Source organism: Psammomys obesus, unplaced genomic scaffold (genome assembly GCF_907164565.1).
Source record: "Psammomys obesus unplaced genomic scaffold, mPsaObe1.curated_primary_1811, whole genome shotgun sequence".
Lineage (NCBI taxonomy): Eukaryota > Metazoa > Chordata > Mammalia > Rodentia > Muridae > Psammomys > Psammomys obesus.
In genome coordinates, this window is record NW_026596101.1 from 310,826 (window position 1) to 331,402 (window position 20,577).

A 20,577-nucleotide genomic window follows, 5' to 3' on the forward strand; every position below is an offset into this window, starting at 1 on the left:
TATATATATATATATATATATATATATATATATATATATATATATATTTCTAAAGCGTAGCCAGCTATATCCTCATTGATGCACCAAGTGTAGCTACCTGCTCTGCTTTACACAGCCAGGGCAATCGCTGTGTCCCACTAGCATCAGCACTAGCATGGAAGGCTCACCTGTGCTGTGTCCATACAATGCCTCTGATGTAACAGAATGTTCCAGTTCACTGTTAAGCTTCAGCACCACAATCGTGTGGTCCCTTGGTGACTAAAACATCACGGTGTGGCACACACCTGTCCTCCAAGTGGGCACAGGCTAATTATGGTGGCAACAGTGATGCTGAAAGAGGGGCGTGTGGTAATGGACCCTGAGAGAATGGAGTGAGTCCCATCCACCACAGAGTGAACTGGCCAACGGTCTGCAGGTGACAGTGTGTGGGGACACTTATAACGTGACACTCGTCACTTGGCCACCCATCTGCTAGCTCCCCGGGAAACATTATGGCTCAACCTTAGTGCCCCTATGACATTTCCTCACTACGGTTCTTCTACCACATCCACAGAGCTGGCCTACAAGTCACCCTATCCTGAGCCATGCACACAGGGTGGCACATAGTGTCCTTCCCTGTGCTACACACTAGAGCACATCTTTCAGAGCTCTGCACTTGTTAAATACCCTTTGACAAAGGAGGAAACTGAGGCAGGACTAATTGCACCATTGAAAGTGAAGGGCAGGACTCCTGACAGCTGCTTCCTGCTTGTAGACTGCTACCTCTCATCACCTGGGCCTGACAGTGATAGTAGGTGCAGAACAAAAGCTCCGCTTGTTCTGGCTTTGCTTCCCAACAGCACAGTGCCTAACTCTGATGAGAGAAGAACCTCTTTGGTTATTCTGTGTCCACCTTGCAGAATGATGGTGCCCTGTGTCCCTAGCAGACCCACGATCCCACAGGGTTGGGGCTCCACACAGTGCCAGGTGCCAGGGAAGGGCTGGAAAGGGTTAATAGTGCCTTCCTCCCCTCCCCCCCCCCAGGCCCCACTTGAGCTCCTGCAGGCTTTCTCCAGAGCTGGCTGGGACTACAGAACAGCCCCCCCACAAGCAATCACTCGGACTTTGGGGGGCCTTTGTGCTTTAATAAAGACGGTATTACTGAGTGGCAAAGCTTCCTCCCTTCCAAGTCCCCTTGCTGCCAACGTCCTGCTAAAGGTGAAACCCAGCCATTCAACACCAGAGAAAGGGCTGAATTGGACGCTGGACTCTTTTGACTTAATGTCACAATCTACCCCTCTCCCAAACTGCAGCAGTGAGAGTAGCATCCCGACGCTGCAGCGCGGCTTCCTTGCCCTCGAGTTTGGGGCCCCCTGGCTGGGATCTTCACATGGCGGCTGCTGGGGTGCTCTGCATGCCTCTCATGATCGCTCCAGTTTCCTCTCTGAAAGCAGACATCACTCATCACTGGGACAGCCCCACCACCCAAGCTGCTTGAGGACTGGGAGGCAGGGCTGCCCAGGTTTGTTTCAGAACCTGTCCTCTAATCTCTAACATGTCTCTCTCCTTAATTCCCCTGCCCCTTTCACTCTTCCTTCATGCCTCACTAAACCCATTAGGGGCTTTTCAGGGTGCTCCTGATGATACATAGATCATCCATGTGGGACTCTCTGCCTTTGCTGGCAGCTGTGCTTCAGTGGTGGGAGGAATGACAGAGACTCGAGCCCCCCTCCCTCAGGCTGTCTTCATCTGCAGCAACATCTATAAAACCTGCCTCTGTGGGCCTCCATGCACCTGATCTCCCCCAGCCCCCTGTGGACTCTGACAGCATCCCCAAGGACAGAATGGGTTAAGAGTCTGGGTGAAGGAGGCTCTGCTCAGTCTCAGTCCTCACTACTTCCAACATCCAGACCAGACAACACGGTCTATTTGGGAGTCCTTGTGGCACCTCCAGTTCCTCTTCTTTGGGTGAATGAAGGAAGGGAAAGAAAACAAACTCAATTCAAGGCTGTTTGCAGCTGTTTCTGGGTGAGGATGTCTGTCTGTCTGTGTGTGAGTGTGTTCGGCTTTTTTTTTTTTTTTACTTTTTCCCCCCTGCCTTGGTGTCCTGGGGCTTTGAAAAGAGTAACAACAGAGCCCTAGAGCAGTGAAAAGACAGGATTCTTCTTCAAATCCCGGCTAATCCTGCAGCTTCCTCTGAAGGGGCAGTAGGGGGAGGTGGGCAGGGACCAGAATTGTTTTTATAGGTCCTCCCCTCCCAACCACTGCTCCTGGAGACCAGGAAACGAGGGGGAAAAATCCCTAAATCATCTACGGTGAAGGACAGAAGAAGCAGGGAAAGACAGATGCCAGCTGAAGAGGAGGCATGGAGACAGCCTGAGGGTTTATTCTATCTGCTGGATGGGACGGCCGTCTACCAACAGCCAAGTGTCCAAGCCAGAAGCTGGGCTGGCCACCCCTGCTCAAAAGGTGGAAGACAGCAAGGACTCAGTGTCTATGCAGAATAATGCCAGCCTGAAGGGGGTTTCGGTGTGACCTCTGTCTGCCCCTGCCCTGCCACTGCCTCCCTGGTCATCTGGGAGCAGTGATCCCTTCAGCCTCTCCTCTACCAACCCCTTAACAACAGGCAGAAAGTCAGCCATGTTCCTCTGCTCCAGAGGTCTCCTAGTCCTCAGGATAAGCCCCACCCCTTTGCATAGTGCAGGAGGCCCCATTCAATTCTCTGCTCATCTTCCTGTCTGTCAATCACCAACTCTTGCCCCGGCTTTGCAGCTCTCCTGGCTTCATCACAGCCTCCCCATCTGGGGAATGTGGCTTGACCCTAGGCTATGTGTCCCACGTTGTCTCTGGGGAGCCCCTCCTGCGTCCTCCTCCCAGATCCCATCACTCCGCAAACAGCATCTCTGTTACTCCTTTCCCTCCCTCTGCAGGAAACTAAAGGTTCCACAGTCTGTGCCACTTGTCACTTGAACGAGCCCCTGCCTAACGTCAGTACTCACTGGGTGGGTGAAGGTGAGAACAGAGGGATCAGGCTTCCTAAAAAATGAGTGCTGGGATGGGGAATAGGAGCTTTGTCTGCCCACCGTGCCCGAGGATCTGAGCTGCACCCCCAGCGCTGCCAAAAAAAACAGACCTCAAACACAGAGAAGAGCATCCCGACATGGGAGAAGCCAGAGCAAGCAATGTGTGTTATTATTGCCTGTGTGGGCACATGTGTGTGTGCGTGCTTATGTGTGTATGTATATGTGTGTGCGTGGGTGTGATTGTATGTATCTATGTGTACGTGTGTATGCATGTGTCTGTGTGTATATGTGAATGTGTATATAGATGTGCCTGTGTGTATATGTTTATGTACATGTTTATGTGCATGTATATGCAGACATGTGCCTGGGTATATGTGCATACACCCGTGTGTATATGTTTTATCGTGTGTATCTATGTGTACGTGTGTGAGTATGTGTCTCTGCATATGTAAACATATATGTGTGTATATGTATACATGCACATGTGTATATATGTATATATGTGTGTGTACATGTGTTCAGTTGTATGTGTGTATATGTACATGCATGCGTTTATATGTATACATGCATATGTGTGTGTATGTATGTTTGTGTGTGTATGTGCATGCATGTGTATTTGCACACCCGCATGTATGAGTGTGTCTGTGTGTGCATGCATATCTATGTATTTCATGTGTGATGTATGTATGTATGAAGGAGCCTTCACAAATAGTCACTGTTGCTTCTCAGTGGTTGAAATAGGCCACGCAGTCTTCAGTCATTTCTTATTAAGAAGGAAATGGTTCCTATAGCCAGTTTAGAAGATTGGACTAGCCTATTGAGCTACTAAGTATTTTGTAGAGGGGCAGCTCATGAGTCCAGACTGAGTAGCTGACCTCACTAAAAAATGTTTACAGCTAGGACTGTTAGTGATTTCAGAATTTTTTTTTAAAGTTGGGTTATTTGTACGTACTTAGAGTGTTTATACACACTGTACACATTGAGAGAGCTTGGGTATAGGACCAAGACTAAATGCTAAATTTAGTTATGCTCATGCATTTTTAAAACATGACCTAAAGGTCATCTTATACATTTCAGTGAATTTGTACACAAAACAGAATTGTACAATACAGAAGTTCTTCTGGTGTCCTACCAAACCCCAGAAGGCTCTGGATTTTGGAGTATTTTGGATCTGGGGTTTTTAGATAGGGGGTCCGCGACCTACAAACAAGGTGTTGTGGGCTCCATGGCCCCTTGCAGTTCCTCAGTCCCACGGTTTGCGGCAACACTGGAGTGAGCAGGTGCAGCTTAAAGACGCAGGCAGCGTGTCGGGTCTGCTTGAAGCCACCCACGGTTGGGCAACCATCGGCTTAGGTGAGGGCTGAGCAGAGCCACCACATGAGAACGCAGACAAAAGCTTTGAAGTGCACAGAGATACAAGCCGAAGATCAGCAAACACTTCACCGATGAGCATGCAGTGTTCCAGTGAGATGGAGGGAAAGGAGAACCCTGAAAATTCACTTGCAATTTGTCCCTCATCGAACACACGGCACTTGAGTGTGTTGGTCTATGTACAAAAGTGGCTTTATCTGTACAAAGATCGTCAGCAGACTTGGCTGATAACTGGGTGACACGTTAGTTGAGTTGATCCAAATGATTTAGTGCTCTTGTGGGGACCAAGAAGGGAAGCCAAGGGCAGAGGCAGGCATGATGAACTTGGTAGATATATAAAACGTGGACAACAAGAAAATCATAAAGTTGCCTCAATGATCAGGGTCCCTGGTGTTAGCCCACAGTGACACTCTTTCACCTGGGAGGTACGGAGTCCTGATTCAGCCTTGTTCACTTAGGACTTAAGATATGATTAACAAACATTTGGTTTTCTTTTTAATCCATAGGAAACATCTGGAGCTTCTGTAGTATTTAAAGCAGTGGTTATCAACCTGTGAGTTTGTGACCCCTTTGGGGGGCCAAATATCAGATATTTACACTATGATTTACAACAGTAGCAAAATTACAGTTATGAAGTAGCAACAACAACAACAATTTTATGGTTGGGAGGGGTTGCCGCAACATGAGAAACTATTAAAGGGTCACAGCATTAAGAAGGTTGAGAACCACGGCTTTAGAAAGAAGAAATGGCCCCCAAACCTGAGCTGTTTTTCTGGGGCAGGAAAATAAAGTAATGAATGAGCAGCTCCTGTGTGCTCAGAACTACGACCAAGGTCTTGTCCTTGAATCTGCACACTGCTCCTCACGGAGGGTACAGAAGAGGTAAAGACCTAACTTTGAATGCTAGCGAGGCTCCTGACCAACAGGCAGCCTTAGGCCAACTTTATGGTCTTCCGTGACTCGTAAGAGAGTTTTACCTTAAAAACTAAGATGGCCTCAGGTTGAACACATTGAATTCTAACTTTCTAGAGACTCTAGAAATTCTCAGGATCTGACTCGCTCAGCTGTTGCATTACCAAGGACCAGCATCCAGGAGCTAACTTGCAACTGCTTACCTGAGCATGCTCACTCTTACTGGTTGCATGCTTACCTACCCTTGAGGGCTGCACACTGCATGCTCATTGAGAGAACCACACTGTCTACTGTCTTCCCTGGCACAGGGAAGAGCCCTTTCCTGCATCATCCCATTCTACTTGCAGAAGCATGTTCTGAAGTTGGGACTACTCATTAGACCCAGATGGTCCTCTGTGGTGTCATGTCTTCTGAGGGAGTTACCAATGGTAGAAAAGCTTTGTCGCCCATCACAGCCTTCTTATACATGTCCCCTGCTGGACTGTGTTGTAGGGACTTTGCTTGTGGTATGTCACAGCTTCCCCTGGGATCTGTATGTTCATAATCTGTTCTCATACCCATTAATTATGAGGGCAGGCCAGCAGTGTCTGTCTCCCTGATCATGGGAAGAACTGAGCAAACTGTGCGCAAGCCAGGAGCAGTGTTCAACTTGGAGATAAGAGAGACCAGGAACTTTTCTCACATTAATGAACATGTCACCTAGAAAAGCTCTGACTCTGGGAAGCATGCTGGATCTTCAGGAAGGAGATGAAGAGGAGATGCTGACCCATCCAGACCTGGACAGTCCAGGGAAAGTGGATGTTTCCCTCCTTAAGGAATACCATGCAAATGGTTCTGGCCAGGGTCTGGCTTCTGGGACCAGAAGCAACCACTTCCCACACAGGACATCCCAGATAACCCAATATGTTATTTTCGTATGTTTTTGTACAGAACCCAAAAAAACTTCTGGGTTCCAGACTTATCTTCAAGATGCAGTGGGGAATAATAAATAAATAAATAAATAAATTAATAAATAAATAAATAAATAAATAAATAAATAAGTAAATAACAAAACAAAAAACAGAAGCTAACCCATGCCACATTATCCCCTCAAACCAAGTATACCTCCATAAGTTTCTGGGTGTAACCTTGGAACCCCACAGTTCATAAAAAGCCCAGGGCCTGGCCTGTCATATTTGCTCTGCAACACTGGACAAGTCCCTTTTTGTCACCATACCTCAGCTTCTTCATACATAAAGTCAGGATAATGTGGCCTTTATGATTTAAGGAGTTTTAGTTCTAGCAAAACAGTCCTACCCTGCATATCACTGTGGTGTTGGGGACACAGGGAGCATCCTATGGAAGTCAGCATGCAAGAGTAAGGTCTGTCAGCTCACCAGATACAGCATCAGCACTGCCTTGAACAGCACTTGTTCAGACCCATGCAGCAACTCCCGGGTATCTAAGCAGTCTCCCTGACCACTTTCTAATTAGGTCACAAAAAAGCCATCACTGCCCTCAGAATGCCACAGGTGGCATGACGGTGCCCTTACCCAGTGGGCTGTGTAGCCCCCAGTGCTCGGATGTCAGCCCCATCTGCTGCTGCCTGCTTGAGTTGGTTGTTCAATCTGTTGCCTCTGCAAGCAAGGTTAACCATCTTGCAGGGTTGCTCCAAGGCCTGAGTGGAGCATCTGCCACAGATCCATGCCAGAGAATGGTAATACATCACCAAGAACTCTGGTTATGACTGCAGCTGCAGTTGTCACTTCTACCAAAGATGTGACAAAGGGGGGGCGAGGAAGGCGTGCTCCTCATGGCACTCCAACAGTCTACATGTTAGTCAAGTACATGCCAGTGGGTGTGCTGGCACACATCTGTAATCCAAACACTCAGGAGTTGAATGCAGGAGGAATAAGAGTTTGAAGTCATCCTCAGCTACACAGCAAGTTCAAAGCCAGAGAGAGAGAGAGAGAGAGAGAGAGAGAGAGTACAAGAGAGGCAGAGGGCAAACTGAGTTGAAGTAGAGACACAGTCACAAAATACCTGTGACTGGAATGGTTGGTCACTCGGACTGTGGTTTTCCACCTCTGCGACAGAACACTAACTCCCCACAATAGGGAGATGGGATGTTGAAGGCAGAAGTATCACCCATACCCCGACCCCACAAGTGAAGAACCAAGAAAGAAGGCTAAAGATATGCTTGCTTCTCCTCTTCCTTGGCATCTTTGCCTGGAATCCCCCAGACTGCACCTGCCCTTTTTAGGGCCCAGTTCCCCAACAGGAGTTCTCCAACACGTGAGCTGCCCACAACCCCAGACAACAGCACGCTGCTCAGGCAAGGGTTGAATGCAAACGTGTCTTGCTGGGACCACATGCTTTTATCGGCAGTTCCTGTACATAAACCCCAGTTGTGTACATAAACCTCAGCTCTCCCCATGCCACATATCACTGGTGTCTAGCCAAGGCCACCCAAGTAGGCATGAGCTCCAAGAGCCAGTACTTGGACCTACACTACCTAAACACAGCCCTCCCCTCGGGTTCCTGAGGCATTTCCACCCACCTAAGGTGGAAGGGTGCAGGGTGCACTTCCCTCACTTTAGAAAACTGTTGAGGGCTGATAAGATGGCTCATCAGGGAAAATCACTCACTGTCAAGCCTGTGAAGCACACGGAAGCACACGGTTGAAAGAGAATTGGCTCTAGTAACCTGTCCTCTGATGCCCCGCTCCCCAACACGATAGGTTAGCCAGGTAATAAAACTGTGAATCCCACTGAGTTATGCTAGTCTACAGCAGGACTCAGAAACCACTTTTAATATTTCTCTTCTTTTTGCTTCCCCTCTCTTCTTGTTCTTCCTCCTCCTTCTCTTCCTCGAAACAGGGTCTTGCTATACAATCCAGGCAGACTTTGAACTCGGCCCTCCTGCCCAGGCTTCCAAGCACTGAGGTTATAGCTATGCACCACCCCTCCTGGGCTCAGAAACCCTTCCTTAAATGATAGTTTATCTTTATAAAAGGTTATTGAAAACCCCCGCTCAGCCAGTGCTGCCTGTGAGCTCCCCAGACTGTTCAGCCCTAACGTGCAACTTCACACCCTTCATTCTCACCATGCAGTCAGCGCCTGCGCCTCACTGTATAGAAGGGAAACAGCCTCCGAGAAGTTAACCCAGTCTCTCTAGAACAGCTGCTGAATGGCAGACCTGGGCGTCAAGTTCTGATTCCAGATGTTGCTGTTGGTGTTAAGATTTATTTTTGAAACTGTGTGTGGTTTGCGTGTATGTGTGTGTGTGTGTGTGTGTGTGTGTGTGTGTGTATGTGTGTGTGTATGTGTGCATGTGTGTACATGTGAGAGCACAGGTGCCTATGGAGGCCAGGGGCATCAGATCCCCTGGAGCTGAAGCTTCAGGAGATTGGGAGCCGCTTGATATGGGTGCTGGGAACTGAACCCAGGTCCTCAGGAAGAGCACCGAGCAATCTCAACTGCTTAGCCAGCTCTCCAGCTGCTGAGCCTGGCTCTTAACCATCCAGCTATCCTCATCTTCAGCTAGAGGAGGCATCAAGGATGGGCACAGGGGGGAGTGAGACAGCCATCTAAAGTATAGCAAAAACACAGGCATTCCATATCTGCAAAACAGAGAAAGCAATCCAATTGCCTTAATGGCATCATAACCCACAGGAGGCAAAGGTGAGTGATCACATGGCTGGAGGGACACAAACATCCTTGTTCTGCTAGCTGGGGTTCTCAGCCACCTCTGTGATCGCCTCCTCAGCTTCACCCAGGTACCATTCCTCTGTGTCTCTGTGTTTACCCGGATTCCTTCCTGCGGGAGCCACCTTCCCTCCCATGCCTTAGCAGTTTCTTCACCCCACCCACCTCTGAGGGGCCTCAGAGGAGCAGCTTTCACAATGGGTGCCCAGACTTACTCCTCCTACTCATAGAGGCTTCATCTCTCACCCTTGCCCCAGTCAAGAACTTAGAACACAGGTGACAAGCAACTACCTGTGTCACCCATATCCAGTGATGGAGTCAGGGTGGCCCTGCTACAGGAAATGTTTCATTTCCTATTTCTCATGAGAAAATAAAATGAGTTCCAGACAGGAGGCTAATGGCCTTGCTACTCAGCCTCAGGAGCGGGAACAGCAGGGTACCATGGGGGACTGGCCAACCAGACCACCTGATTTCTAAGCATTGCCAGTAAATTAGCTCTTTTCTTTTAATTCCTTTCTTTCTTTCTTTTTTTTTTTTTTTTTTTTTGTAAATGATACAAACGAGGTAGACATGTCCACAAATGCCACACTTCTATTCCTCTATCAGTGGCACAGTCCACATTGTGCTCTGACCAAAGGGCTCCCTGGATTTTCCAGCTCTCCTGTGATTGAAAGAGGCTGTGGACCAGGCTCTGAGCAGTGGCCTGTGAGTGGAGGACACACACTCAACTTCCAGGCAGCTCAGAGTAGGCCACCATCTTCCTTTTCTCCTCCCCTGTGATCCTGGAGGATCCGGGTACAACTGGCACAGCAAGGCTATAGGAACATGAGACATAAAGACGTCTAGGGTGGTCAGTGGGAAGGCCAGCGTTGTCTGCCTTGGAACGTTCCTGGAGTCAGGTTCAGCAGCATAAAAATTATAGTAATAGTCCTAGCCATTTGACATAGTTCAGTTTTCAAGACATCTTATCCTGCCTTACCTATGTGACTCTTGATTCACTCAGAAAGGTAGGCTAGAGCTTTATTCTACAGAGAAGAAAACGAAAGCTTAAAGTAGAGCAGAATAGTGCTGAAGGGTGTGGCAGCAATGTGGAGGAACTCCATGCTCCCAGATGGACTCCTTGTCCAGTGCTCCTCCTATCTCTCCATTTAGAGCTTCCTGGTAATCTATAGGCCACTTTTAAGCTTCTGCAGAAACCATCTTCTGCTTGTACCTCGCTGCTCAAAAGTTAACCTCTTACCTTTCCAGTTGACTTAGTACCCTTCCAGATGCAGAAATAGCAGATGGTCCAGGCCGCCAGGAGACACAGTGCCAGCTCCCATCGGAGGTTCCCAATATGCTCGATACCGTCGGATATCGCCAAGACCCGGCGTCTGTGGAGAGAAGGTGGGGAGTCACTGGGCTGAAGATGGCCCACTATGCCCTACCTGTGACAGAGCCTAGGTAATAGAGGAGCAAGAATGGACTGCCCTCCAATGCCTCCCCACCCTCCATCCTTCATCATTTACCAACTGTGAGACCCTGACCCGGGCAGGGGGCCTCTGAGAAGGACAAGACACAGCCTGTGTCTTTGTGGAACCACACTCTGGAGAAAAGCAAAACACATGAGGCACAGTGGGCTTAGGAATCAAGTCTGGTGTATCCTGGAGACTGCATGAGTCTGTGTGTTTAAGAAGAGACTACTCATTGCTGTCATACTGAACTCAATGGTGGCCAAAGGACTATGAAATCCATGTCAACTCAGAGAGAAGCTTCTAGAACCAGGGGTCATGGGTCTCCAGCTCCCTTTCCCTCCCTTTGCTGCAGTCACAGAAGAGAGTCAAGGTGAGGCTTCTGGAAGCCCTATGCCTAAAAGACTGCCTAAGATACAGTGCAAGTCATAAAAAGAAGACCACGGTTCGCATCACTCAGGCCTCTGGAGTGCTTGTTCCTGCAACCTAACTCAACCCATCTTCGCTGCAGCAGGGAGCCTCTAGAAGCTTCCTGGGAGAAGCGATGCAGAGCCTGAACCCTGAAGGAAGGAGTAGAAACTGTTCTAGGCTAAATGAAACCTCTAGAGACAGAGTGTGGTGCACTTGGGGGACAGAGGCATGGGGCACAGAGGGCAGAGTGGATGGTGGGAGGAGTAGGCAGAGGAAGGAGCCATGCCAAGGGGTAGACGGACCCATGCTAAAGGGGAGAGGCTCCCATACCAAGAGGATCCAGGCCATAGAGCATCAAGGATACCAGGTACACTGTGAATTCCCCCGCCATGGCCTTCTCCAAGAGCCCATCAATTCTTCAGCATTGACACACGCCTGGCTCCCAGAGCCCACCCTGGGGTTGTGTTTCTTTAAAGTCAAACTTGCCACGCTCCATATTGTGTCCAACCGTGGCACCAGCACAAACCCCCTCCACACTTGCTCCACGAACCCCATTCTGGCTGCCAAGCCACCCCCACCAGACGGTGCCAGTCGCCTTCAGTGCTCTGAGAATGTCCCCGGAGAAAGGAACTCCCATCCCACCAAGCATGAAAGCCACCCTCAGTGTCTGTCTCCCTGGGAATCAGCTCGGGCCTGATTCTGCATTAATTACTCAATGACACCAATTAGCACTGGTCAGCGGGCTCCCGGTAGCCCCAGCCCCTGCTGGAGAAATCAGGCAGGCCCCCAAACAAAATCAGACTGTGGGCAGCCACGGGGTTACTAGAAACCAGCTCAGGGATAGAAGAAACCAAAGCAACCACCCTCAGTACATAACTTTTCTTTTAGGGGCCTATCATGTGCTAAGGGCCTACTACGTGCTGGGCGCTACCATAGAAAGTCAGTATGTTCAACTAGACTAAGCTAGACATAAGGGGTACAAGTTAATTGAGAAGAAAGGAGTCGGCTGGCCAGGGCCAACAATGACCATGGTTCTTGCTTCAAGTTTTTTAGCAGTCCTCAGCTTGAATTCATCTGAGGCTCTCACACCTCACAAAGACCTTATGAGTCTTTTCAAAAACCTTAAAGAGAGTCTAGTGTAGAAACCAAGAAGCATCTGGACCATGTCTTACATGGATTTCTTACTAAATGAAATGTTTGGATTCAACAGGAGCAGGACACTAGTAATGAAGAAGAGATTTGTAACTGTCACTTGAGTCATTTTTAACTTTTTTTTTTTTTTTTTTTTTGATACAGGGTTCCTCTGTGTAGCCCTGGCTGACCTAGACTTACTCTGTAGACCAGGCTGGCCTCAAACTCACAGAAGCCTGCTTGCCTCTGCCTCCCTGAGTGCTGGGATTACAGATATGCTCCACTGCACCCAGCTACTTTGCCTTATTCTTGACACAAACTGGGGGGGAAAATCTCCTCTACCTTCCTCTCCTGGCTCAGTTCCACTCACCCTTCAAAGTATGTCTTAACTATCATTTCTGACAGGAAGCTTTTTTGGGCCCACTGGAGCAGTTAGGACAGGTTGAGTTTTGCCACAGAAATAAGCATCTCCCTCCCCAGTTAAGATTGCAAAGGTGGAAAGCAACGATTTTCTTTCCTTGCTTGTGTGTAATGGGTCCTTTGAAGAGATGCTACAGAGATAGAATTTCTCCCTAGAAGTATCTCTCCCTAAATTGTACAGAGAATTTGAGGGTACCCGATGCCTCTCCTGTTCACATCTTAGGGACCCAGGAGCAGATGCTAGTTCAAACACTCTAAAGGATAGCCCACTGGTTGGTGAGAATGAATAATCTAGATAAGACCTATGTTCCCTGTGCATGGATGTGACATGGCACTCTCTGTATCTATCTATTCTAGGTTTGGGATAGCTCATGAAAGAAAAAGAAACAAACATACAGGTTATCCAGCTAGTAGGTGTGTGTGTGTGTGTGTGTGTGTGTGTGTGTGTGTGTGTGTGTGTGTGTGCATATTTTCATATTGGTGGACTTGCCTGTTGAACTGTGGAGATCTGAAGTCTGAAAATACACAGGGACAGAGAGGAAGGAGAGAGCAGGCCTGCCAGGAGTGAGCTGGCTCCCTTCCCCTCTTTACACTGTGGAAGCTGCAAGCCTCAGAGGCCTGAACAGCCCGCTCTGGCGCCCCCTCACTTAACTGAACAATCTTGATTCCCCAATTGGGAAGCAGCACACAAAAAGCCACAGCGGATGAACTGCTCTTTTGTTCCATCAGACTCTATTTGGAAACATCTTCGAACTGTTTTCTTTACATTGAACTGATGCTGATTGTCACTCAGAAGGTTCTGGAGCAAAAAGCCAGGCTCAGTGGATGGGGCTCTAAGCTTGCTGGGCTGTGGGGCTGTTTTGAAACCCACAAGGGCAGCTTTTGAGAGCATGGGGGCTGGGGCACTCCACAGCAGAGACTTGGGGAAGGCACAGCTCTTCCTGGGAAAAAGCTTTCTTAATGACCCTCCCCGATAAAGCACTGGAGCACAAGAGGCCACTGAATGAGGAAGAGCTTGCTGCCAACATGCTGGCCGGCAAGGACCCAGGACCGGACCTCTGGACACTGTGCCCGGAGCGGACGCACTCAGCACTCAGGATTAGCCAGAGATCCTTGGGGAGATGAGCGTATGCAAGTCACGCTAACTGAGCACTCTGTGCTGGCACTGAAGCAAATCCAGAGAGCACTTTTTAGCATATTTCTGCAGACTTTCCCCTGGAGTCTGAAATCAGCCTGGAGGAATAAGGCCAGGTGTCTCCAGCCCATGGCACATACCAAACAGCTGGGCTCAGGCCCAGCTCTGTGTCCCGCTACAGAGATCCACCTTGGTTGGGGAGCATCACCTCTCTGGATCTCAGCTTTGTCATCTGTAAAAAGAAATTAATGGTGCCTCCTTCCAAAGACTGCCCAGGCATGGAAGCATAGAATCCACCCCAGGAGCCTTGAGGCTGGGACACTTAATACTATTGCTTCAAGGATAGGGAAACTGAGGTACACCCGTTAAGGAAATTGGCTATAGTCATATCTGCAATTAATAGAGCTTAGGTGGGAACGTGGAAGCCTCTGTGCTAGCCACTGGGTCTCCCAGAGCCCTAACATCATCATCACATTCCAGAGCTGTCTCCACACACCTCTGCACAGTGGATAAAAGGACTAAAGAGTGCCTGTCACTACGTTGTGGACAGCTATATTCGAGTGCTTACTAAAACACCACCAGGGTGGTGGGTGTCGTGCCCATCTAGAGGACCCATAAGAGCTCAGGACCCAGTGGAAAAGGAGACAAGGAAACTGCCAGTCATAGAGGGAAGAGACAGTGAAGCCTCAAGACATAGTGGGTCAACACACTATCACTAGGGTCAACAGCAGTATCAGAATGTGGGGGTCGATGGGAGCACCAAAAAGTAGGAAGAAAGTTAGAAAAAAAAAGACAGAGAGAGGCATTGGGGGGCAGAAAGTGAACCCAGAGTAAAAGCTGGAGGCTAGAACTGAAACAGTGGGGAACGTGTGGCCAGTGCCGAAGCAGAGGTACAGGCAAGAAAGAGTGTGAGCCTTGCAGAGTGTGGGGCTGGCTGTACCCTACAAAGGTGGTGGAAGATGAGAAGGGTCTAAAGACGGGTGGTACCTTGTCAGGCCAGACAGGTACCTCTGGAAACCCAGTTTCAGGTTTCTCAGGAAGAATGGGTTATAAAGTCGGGGCAGTAGGGTGCAATGTGGGGTACCCAGCACAGAAGATTTCACCTTAGTTAGGGATGTAAACGGGGAAGGTTGAGATCAAGGTGGGAAGTGACAGTGGTAAGGGGGGAGTGAGATTGAAAGTGCCAGAGATGGAAGGCAACTGCCTGAGAAGAATCATGGACCCCTCAGATGAGGAAGGCAGGTCCAAGAGAACAGCAGTGAGGCAGGGGGAAGGATGGTGGGTGGCCACCGTTCTTTTAAGACAAGATGGCGTCCTAGGTTGCTTTCTAGTTCTGTGATAAAACACTATGACTAAAAGCAAGGGGAGGAAAGGGTTTATTTCATCTGAACCTTTAGTCCACCGTGGAGGGAAGTTGTGGCAGAAACCTAGAGGCAGGAATTGAAGCAGAGGCAATGGAGAAACACTGCTTCCTGGCTTGCTCCTCATGACTTGCTCAGCCTGGTTTTCTTATACCACTCAGGACCACCTGCTCAGGAGTGGTACCACTCAACAGTGAGCTGGGTCCTCTCATATTAAGCATCGATCAAGAAAATGCACCGTGGAAATGGCCCACAGGCCAGTAGATGGAGTCATCTTCTCAAATGAAGTTTTTTTTTTTTTCCTCAGATAACTCTAGCTTGTGTCAAGCTGACCTAAAACAAACAAACAAACAAACAACCTAAACAGTTCAGATGGCTCAAGGTGGGAAATAGTGACTGACACACCCAGAGGCTGCCACTCAGTTTCCGGATCCAAAGCTTGGAAAAGGGGAAGGCCAAAGGGTCGTACCTAAATCTCTTCCTGGGGCTTCCTGAGAGAGCTGGGAAAGGAAGGCAGTCTGCAACTACTCCCTAGAGCCCCGAGCCCAGGGCACAGAAAGGAAGAGAAAACCTTAAGGAAGCACAGACAAAGCAGAGGGGCAGAGCAGCATGGGGGAAGAGCACCCCAAGGAAAAAAGGACGAGGGAATGTCAGATTGAGTGGCTGGTGTGCCCACCATCCAGGCAGAGGGCTTCGCTCTGCAGGAGAGACCTGTGGGGAGTGGACGGGAGCTGAGACCTCAGCCGGGTGGCTTTTTCAGAGAGTGTAGCTCTTGAGTTAGAGGAGTGAGAGGGTTAAAGGGACACAGGGCATAAGAGCTGTCAGGAAGCCCAGTGCAGTAACACACAACTTTGATCCCAGCACTCAGGAAGGCAGAGGCAGACAGATATCTATGAGTTCAAGGCCAGCCTGGTCTACAAATTGAGTCCAGGACAGCCAAGGCTACACAGAGAAACCCCTGTCTCGGGGTGGGGGGTGGGGTAGGAAGCCGAGGGTGGGAAGAGTTCCAGACACAGAAGGGTGATGGTATGAGGGGAGAGATGGAAAGAACCTTTCCATAGAAAAAGAAGAAAACCAAGCCCAGAGTACACAATGTGCCTCCCTATTTGGAGACCGAGAGGGAATGGACAGAAGCTGATGGTGGAGGGCTGTGTCAGGCCCAGGGGTACCCAGCTCACTTTATTCCATCTTTATAGCACAGCTACTGCCAGGGAGTTAGTTCCATCATCCTCTATGGCCATGGGGCATTGACTCTTGACCCTGCAGATGCCAGGCCCTTGTATATAACATGGTGACATATTTACACAGAGCCCGGTGAGGTCTGCCTCATGTTCTAAATCACCTCTCAAGTACTTATAACGCCTCGATGTTCTGCAAACAGCTGATCTGTTTGGGGACCAGGAGAAAGTTCAACATGTTCAGGACAGATGCAATGCTTTTTCTCTGAGTATCTTCAGTCTGTGCTTGCTTGAAACCTGAGATCCAGAACCCAGATATGGAGTGCTGACCGTTCACTCTTGAATGGTGAAACTGAGGCCCAGGATGGTGAAGCAATTGTCCAAAGTGGGATTGTGGGATTAGAGCCAAGTTCTTTGGCTGACACCAGGTGTCTGGTGGAGACCTATCAAGGGGAAGGTGTTTGGGGCTTCAAAGGTCTATCTATCTCTGGAGGTCTAAGGGAAGTATCTGGATTTTCCGGGGGTTCTTCCAGCCTCCCTCTTCTTTCCCACTAGGTGCTGGCTCTGCTCTGAGCATAAGGCAACAGCCTCCTAGAATGAGGTGACTCTGACCAGAGGCTGCAGAGTTGGAGACCAGCATTGCCTGCCCCTTCTCTCCTTCTGTTCTTTCTCCATCAGAACCTGAGAGAGCCGTGCAAAGAACAGCTCCCACCCTCCCCCAGGATGCCTCATTTTCATGTCCTTCACGGAGCCTGTAAACAGATCACCTTTCTTTAACCTGCCATGTGGGAAAGTGCTGGCAGGAACGTGGAGACCGCCCTAAAAGCTGGCACAGAGGGGCTCGGCTATAAATAGCCGTGCTGGTCTCCCAAAGCAACCAACTCCAACAACAACAAAAAAGGCCCATCACCAAAACAAGTGTGCTTTGCTGGCCCCTCCAGTGGAGCCAGGGCTGCCTCCAGATTCTTCTGCGCAGGTTCTACTCACAATTTTCTGGGAAAGGGAACTCAGCTCTTAAGCTCTTCCCATGCCTGAGGGGCTCCTAGAATGTCCATGGTTCAGGACCCCCCAACCAAGCTGGGATGGAGACTGAGGTCCCTCTTCCATGTCAATGCCTCATCCTGGGAGCAGCCAGATCAGAAGTACATCTTGTGGGTGAGAGTTAGAACCCCCAGAGTCCAAGGAAGGTCCACAGTCAGGGAATGAACTTGGTGGGAAGTTATCAGTATGGGGCTGCTGCTAGCTTCTTGTCTCTGTAGAACCTTCCTCAGCGCTAAACAAGTTTCCCATCAGCCCCATGCTTGTCCCCACTCTCCTGTTTCCTCTTCAGGGATCCTCCTTCTCAAGTCCCCCCAAACCCACAAAGCTTTACCCCAGCCCACATGCTCCAGTTTAGAGATTACAGACAACCTCATGCCTCCTTGTCCCCATGCCCACAGCAGGGTCACCCACACATGGTGCCGATGCCTCCCTGTGCACCACGATCTCTGAGGCCTGAACTGTGCAAGCCACACTCTGGATGATCAGAGAGTGAATGCTTGAGGTTTTGTAAGGCATCTATCCCCACCCTAGACACCAGCTCTGTGCCTGCAGTGTGGGCACAGGCAGGGGCAATCTGCAAATCAGTGAGCGTGATTCTCTTCCAATAAAACTTTATTTACAGAAACAAGAATTTGGCCAGTTAGTTTGCTGACACTTTGAGTTCCCAGCCCACAGTGGAACCTCATTCAGGAAAACACCGCCCACTCCAGACTTCCCTAGGGAGTCTCTTAGAAGGCCCGAAATAAACACCCAGATAGCTCTGTCTGACCTAGTGCTCCCTGTCTTTAAAAGCATCCTTCAAGAAGAGGCACGGCAAAACCACAGTAACACTCACTCCCTAGCCACTAGGATGGCTGCAATGCAAAAGGCAGAAAACAGCAAACAGCACCAGGAGCAACAGAGCCTTATAAACTATAGAGATGTAATACAGGCCAGCAGGCCTGGAGAGCAGCTTGGCACTTTGGTAAAAAGTCAGACACACACACACACACACACACACACACACACATACACACACACACACACAAAAGTAAAACCTAAGAATTCAGGCTGAAAAGGGGGCTCAGCAGGTAAAAGTACTTGCCATGTAAGCCTGATGCCCTGAGTTCAGTCATTGGAACCTATGGTGTGGGGAGAGAGGTGACTTCTGAAGGCTGTTCTCTGACCTCTACACATACATGCCTATGCTCTCACATAGGTGTGCACACATACACACACACGCACACACACGCACACACACTAATAGTAAGAACTAAGATTTAAATAAGAACGAATCCACCTAACAATTCCACTTCTAAGTATGCATTGCCCCAGAAGTAGCAGACATGGGTTCAGCCCCAAACCCACGCTTAATGTTCCTGACAGCATTTAGTCCCCACCTCCCCAAGAAGAAGCCACTCAAACATCCATCGGCTTATGGACACCAACAGAATGCGCAGTGTCCTTAGGACACAGATTTTAATATTTTTTAAAAAAGAAATGAAGTGCAGGGTGAGGATTCCCAACCCCGAACCCAAAGTGCTACCAAATCAGGAACGTTTTGCGTGGCAATTTGACATCGTAATAGAAAACTCTAAACCTGGCCTCACAGAAAACAGATCACAGTAAAATTCAGACATAGGAGAAATACTGTATAAAGTTACCTTCACTCTGCTGTATGAGCTGTGAGTGAAACACCAATGATTTTGTGTTTAAACTTGGTGTAAATATCCCAGAATCTAGGAAAGAAACCAAAGTCTGAAACGCATCTGGTCCTAAGCACCACAGATGAGGGACAACCCTCCTGCTTTGAGTCGTGCTGTAGGTTCACAGACAACCCTTGAAAGCCTTGCATGAAAGAAGTCAACTTCCAAAGATCTGATTCCGTTTATATACTCTGTCTAGATGAGGCAAGGGCATGGACACAAAGAAGTGGCTTGGAGGTAGGAGCAGACACACAGTAGATAGCAGCGACTAATTCAGGAGACAGGAGTGGTCTAAGCCTGTGTTGTGCTGTCGCCCTCAGTACACCTATTTAAGACAATTGAACTGTGTGCTTAAAACGGTCTCATCTCATACAATGTAAATGGCACCTCAATAACTCTACTAAACAGCTGTTAGGAGAAAGTGCCCACCCAGCATGTTTCTGCTTTTCCAAGGTACACGCTTGTCCCCAACTCTCTGAGGTTTCAGTTACCAATGGTCTACCGTGCTCTGAAAATGTTAAATGAGAAATCCCAGAAAAAACAATTCCTGAGTTTTAATGGTACGTTGTTCTGAGTGGCATAACAAAATCTCTCACTGTACCTATCTAAGACATGAGCTGCCCCCTTGGCCAACGTATCCACAGTCTATATGCTACCTGCCGTAAAAGCTACCCTTACTTTACTTATTAAGGATCACAGAGTGCAAGAATGGGGATTTGGTGACTTTGTCATGGTGCCATTATTCGATGTTACCATTAGTTACTGCTGATAATTACTGTTCCAAATTTATCGGTTAAACTTTATCACAGGTGTGCAAATGTACGAATCTGTAGGGCTCGACTTCCCTGTGATTTTTAGAACCCTGTGGCTTAGAGCATATTCCCCAAGAATAAGAAAGCTCCTGTAATTCTAGCATTGCACAAGACATGGACAGAACCCCAGAAGCCTATGCTTGTTATTTTGTTTCACAATCATCATTCAGGGGACGTGAAAGTATCACACACTCGTTAACTTGCTATGGTGGTTTGAATGAGAATGTTGCCCACAGGCTCCTGTGTTCGAATACTTGGTCCATTTGGTGGCACTATTTGGGAAAGTGTAAGAAGTGCAGAATTGAATCATTGGGGGTAGGCTTTGAGGTTTTAAAAGCCGTCCAAGCCACAGCCATCCCCCTGTGCATCACTCTGCACTAGTGAAAAACTGTGAGCCCAGGGACACTCAGCTCCCTGCGCCTCTCCCACCCATGGTGGCGGAGCTTTACATAGAGGATGGCTGAGGGCCACAGCTGTGGTGTCCACACAGTAGTCAAGAGACACATAGGCAACGGCGGTGAAGAGTGGAGCCTGCCAGGGTCCACCTCTGTCCTGTTCCTTCCAGCCTTTGAGATGTAAACAGAAAGCAAGGGTGGGAAGGCTGTCGGGAGTGACAGGAGCAGACGGATCAAGAGGAGCCATCATAGACCAAAGATAGCATCCTATCCACCCGTCACCGAATGGCACTGCAGTTCAAAGCAAGGTTTGGCAACTGTTCTGTGGACAATGGGCTACACCTGATAACCCATTGGCAGCTGGAGACACCCAGACTGAAAGAAGTGCTGGACACAGTTAACTGAGCATCTTTGGAGCCGCAACTCAGCACACTGTGAGTGCTGATCATTCACACCCCGAAACTGCAGGCTGACATCAGCCGCAGTTCCCTGTCCTTGCCCAGTGTAGAGATAGGATAGACCATACATCAGGAAAAAGACCCCAGCCCCCAAATCAAAGCCAATGAATGTTCATTATGAATATTCA

At 48.9% G+C, this 20,577-nt stretch overlaps 1 protein-coding gene across 1 annotated transcript in view; it reads right to left on the reverse strand.

Annotated features, from left to right (window-relative positions):
• Slc6a11 (solute carrier family 6 member 11) overlaps window positions 1–20,577 on the reverse strand; it is a 116,512-nt gene that overhangs the window by 75,030 nt on the left and 20,905 nt on the right. The window contains exon 5 of the mRNA XM_055628583.1: window positions 10,212–10,344. Within this exon, the coding sequence (XP_055484558.1) occupies window positions 10,212–10,344 (133 nt within the window). The remainder of the gene's footprint in view (window positions 1–10,211; window positions 10,345–20,577) is intronic.